The 3,239-nt window shown below is 38.1% G+C and overlaps 1 protein-coding gene across 1 annotated transcript; it reads right to left on the bottom strand.

Annotated features, from left to right (window-relative positions):
- Positions 1 to 1,624: 1,624 nt before the first annotated feature.
- LOC117612665 (uncharacterized mitochondrial protein AtMg00860-like) lies at positions 1,625 to 2,296 on the bottom strand. The gene has a single exon (XM_034341336.1). The coding sequence runs from the start codon at positions 2,294 to 2,296 to the stop codon at positions 1,625 to 1,627; it is 672 nt and encodes a 223-aa protein (XP_034197227.1).
- Positions 2,297 to 3,239: the final 943 nt, after the last annotated feature.

Here is a 3,239-nt window from a genome sequence, read left to right as displayed (position 1 = left end):
TGGACTCAAATAGTGGCCGAGCCATTTTGAGCATCAACAGATATTTTATTACATTTATTGATGATTGTTCTAGGTATACTTATGTCTATCTGTTTACTAATAAAGATGAAGCTTTTGAATGTTTTAAACACTACAAGTCTGAAGTAGAAAATCAAAAGGGAAGGAAAATTAAATGTCTTCGTAGTGATAGAGGTGGTGAATAGTTTTCAGATGAATTTGATAGTTTTGGTGAAGAGCATGGTATTATACACATCAAAGAACTGCACCTTACACACCACAACAAAACGGTTTGGCATAAAGAAAAAATAGGACACTCACTGAAATGCTTAATTCTATGATGATAAATGCTGAAGTACCTTTTTATTTGCGGGGTGAAGCATTATTTGCATGCCATATACATATAGAAAGACACATGTATCACCTTATGAGATTTGGAAGGGTAGAATACCAAATCTGTCATATCTAAAAGTCTGGGGTTGTATATAGCCTTTACTCGAAACTAAGAGATCTAAGTTGGGTCCAAGAGGAATTAAAAGCATATTTGTAGGATATTGATGCAGCAGAACAAGAACAAAAGATAATTTTAAGCAAACATCAACTGCTCCTTTCTTACAATTTCATGCATTATTTATAGGAGCCTCTCAATCAAGATGAGATAACTACTCGTAACTCTCCTAAACCTTCCCTATCCCAACTTCCCTCCTAATGATAACTTCACATTAAATCTTCCTATAACTCACAAAGATGAAAAGACTCTCAATAACTTACCTAGATAACGCCCACATACGAAGAGACACTTATTTAATATAGGTTATTAAGACTTTCCTCATGCATGAACGTGATCCCAATGGTGCATGTATGTATTTGCTAAACTCGCTGCATCATCCTCCTTGGGTTAGCAAAAATTCGCCCTCGAATTTGGATCATCGTCAAAGTTGGTGCCACGGAAAGGAACAAGATATTTCACATTGAACACATCAGATGTGCAAACATGGCTGGGAAGCTTTAATTTGTAAGCATTCGGATTAATCTTCTCAAGGATTTCCATAGGTCCAATTTTCGAGCAGCCAATTTGTTAAATTCACCAACAGGAAAACAATCCTTGGTAAGAATGGCCCAAACAAAATCTCCAACATTGAACTCCATAAAACGACGCTTCTTATAAGCACCATGTTTATACTTGCTAGCAACGTCCACCTAGCGCTGCTGTGTTGTGTGATGGACATCTTGGAGTTGTGAAATCAAATCTTCAGCCTTGCCATGAACTCGCTTTAAATCAGCAACAGGGGCAAAATCAATTGGAGCTCGGGGATTGTAGCCATAGTTGACAAAAAATGGACTAAAGCCAGTGCTGTGATTAACTGAGCGGGTAAAGGCGAATTCTGCTTGATATAATTTGTATGCTTTCCAACACCAACATCACACAATTTATTTCCTTTAAATAGGAAACCATCATGCAAAACAAAATCTATATGCTTTCCAACACCAACATCAGGGAGTATTGGCCGAAATATGGATAAGATGACAACTATTCACGAAATGAATCAAAACCAAGTACCTCATTTCGCATAGAAACCAAGAGGGTTGAATGACGGCTCAAGGCATCAGCAACCTTGTTTAAAGATCATGATTTATGCTTGATAACAAAGGTAAATTGTTGAATAAAAGCAGCCCACTTTGCATGCTTAGAAGAGAGCTTGTCTTGGCTGTTAATATTTTTCAAAGCATCATGGTCAAAATAAAGAACAAACTCATTGTAGGCAAGATAAGAACTCCAATGCTTGAGTGCTCGAACTATAGCATAAAACTCAATGTCATAAGTGGAGTAATTTGACTTAGAACCTCTCAGATTTTCACTAAAAAATGAAACAGGCCTCCCTTTTTGGCTAAGTACAGCACCTATGCCAATTTTGGAAGCATCACAGTGTAACTCAAATGGTTGAGTGAAATCTGGCAGAATAAGGATGGGAGCTGAAGTTATTTTCTCCTTGACTTGTTGAAAAGCTTCCATTGCAACTTCAGTCCATAGAAAATTTTCGGCCTTCATGCTATCTGTTATCGGTGCCATAAGAATACTGAAACTAGGAATAAAGAGGCGATAAAAAGACACCAACCCAGGAAAGCTACACACTTCATGAATATTCCTCGGGATTGGCCAGTTTAAAATAGCTTCAACCTTGGACTCATCAACTGAAATTCCATCCTTAGACACCACATATCCAAGGAAAATAACACGATCTGTCATGAACACACATTTATTCGTGGCTGCAAAGAATTTTTCCTTCCTCCTCTTCATGACGACTTTGAGAAAGGTTCTCAATATTTAGTGCAGCAATCTGTTATGCAATCATGTCAAAGCGCTCCTCAAATTGATGAATTCGTTCCTCCAAACGTGCATACCTTGCATCCTCAACATTTTTCCAACCATCGTGTCCTCAGCCTCTTGGAGCCATAGAGCTAGACCTCCCTTTTTTTATTATATATTATTATTTTTTTCAGGCACCAGGATTTCAGAGTGCAGGCTGAAAGCCCGCTTTGATACCAACTGATGCAGCGGAATAAGAACAAAAGATAATTTTGAGCAAACTTAACTCCGTTGATTCTAAGAATACTTGGAATTAAAACTCTAATATGTTAATTCTGAGAATACCCAGGAAAAGAGTAAAGAGATGAGAGATAAATCTCAATCTTCATTCAATAAACAAACATCAACGGCTCCTTTCTTACAATTTCATGCATTATTTATAGGAGCCTCTCAATCAAGATGAGATAACTCCTCATTACTCTCCTGAACCTTTCCTATCCCAACTTCCCTCCTAATTATAACTTCACATTTAATCTCCCTATAACTCACAAAGATGAGAAGACTCTCCATAACTTACCTAGATAACTCCCACATATGAAGAGACACTTATTTAATATAGGTTATTAAGACTTTCTTCATGCATGAACGTGATCCCTATGAGAATGTGAAGGTAAAGAGTCCCACATTGGAAAGTTGAGAAACCTAGCAAGGGCTTATAAGGAATTGGGTTACTCCCCCCATTGCCAATTGGTTTTGGGGTGGAACCTCAACTTCCTTCATGGTATCAGAGCCAGGTTTCTGACAATTCTTCTGTGCCTAATCCTGTTGTGGAATGCCAGATTTGTGGAAAGAAAGGTCACACAGCCTTGAACTGCTACCATAGGGCTAACTTTTCCTATCAAGGCACCGCACCTCCTGCTCAGCTCCATGCAAT

This window comes from Prunus dulcis, unplaced genomic scaffold, assembly GCF_902201215.1.
Source record: "Prunus dulcis unplaced genomic scaffold, ALMONDv2, whole genome shotgun sequence".
NCBI lineage: Eukaryota > Viridiplantae > Streptophyta > Magnoliopsida > Rosales > Rosaceae > Prunus > Prunus dulcis.
The sequence above is the reverse complement of the archived record's forward strand: the minus strand, read 5'-3'. Positions and strand labels throughout refer to the sequence as shown.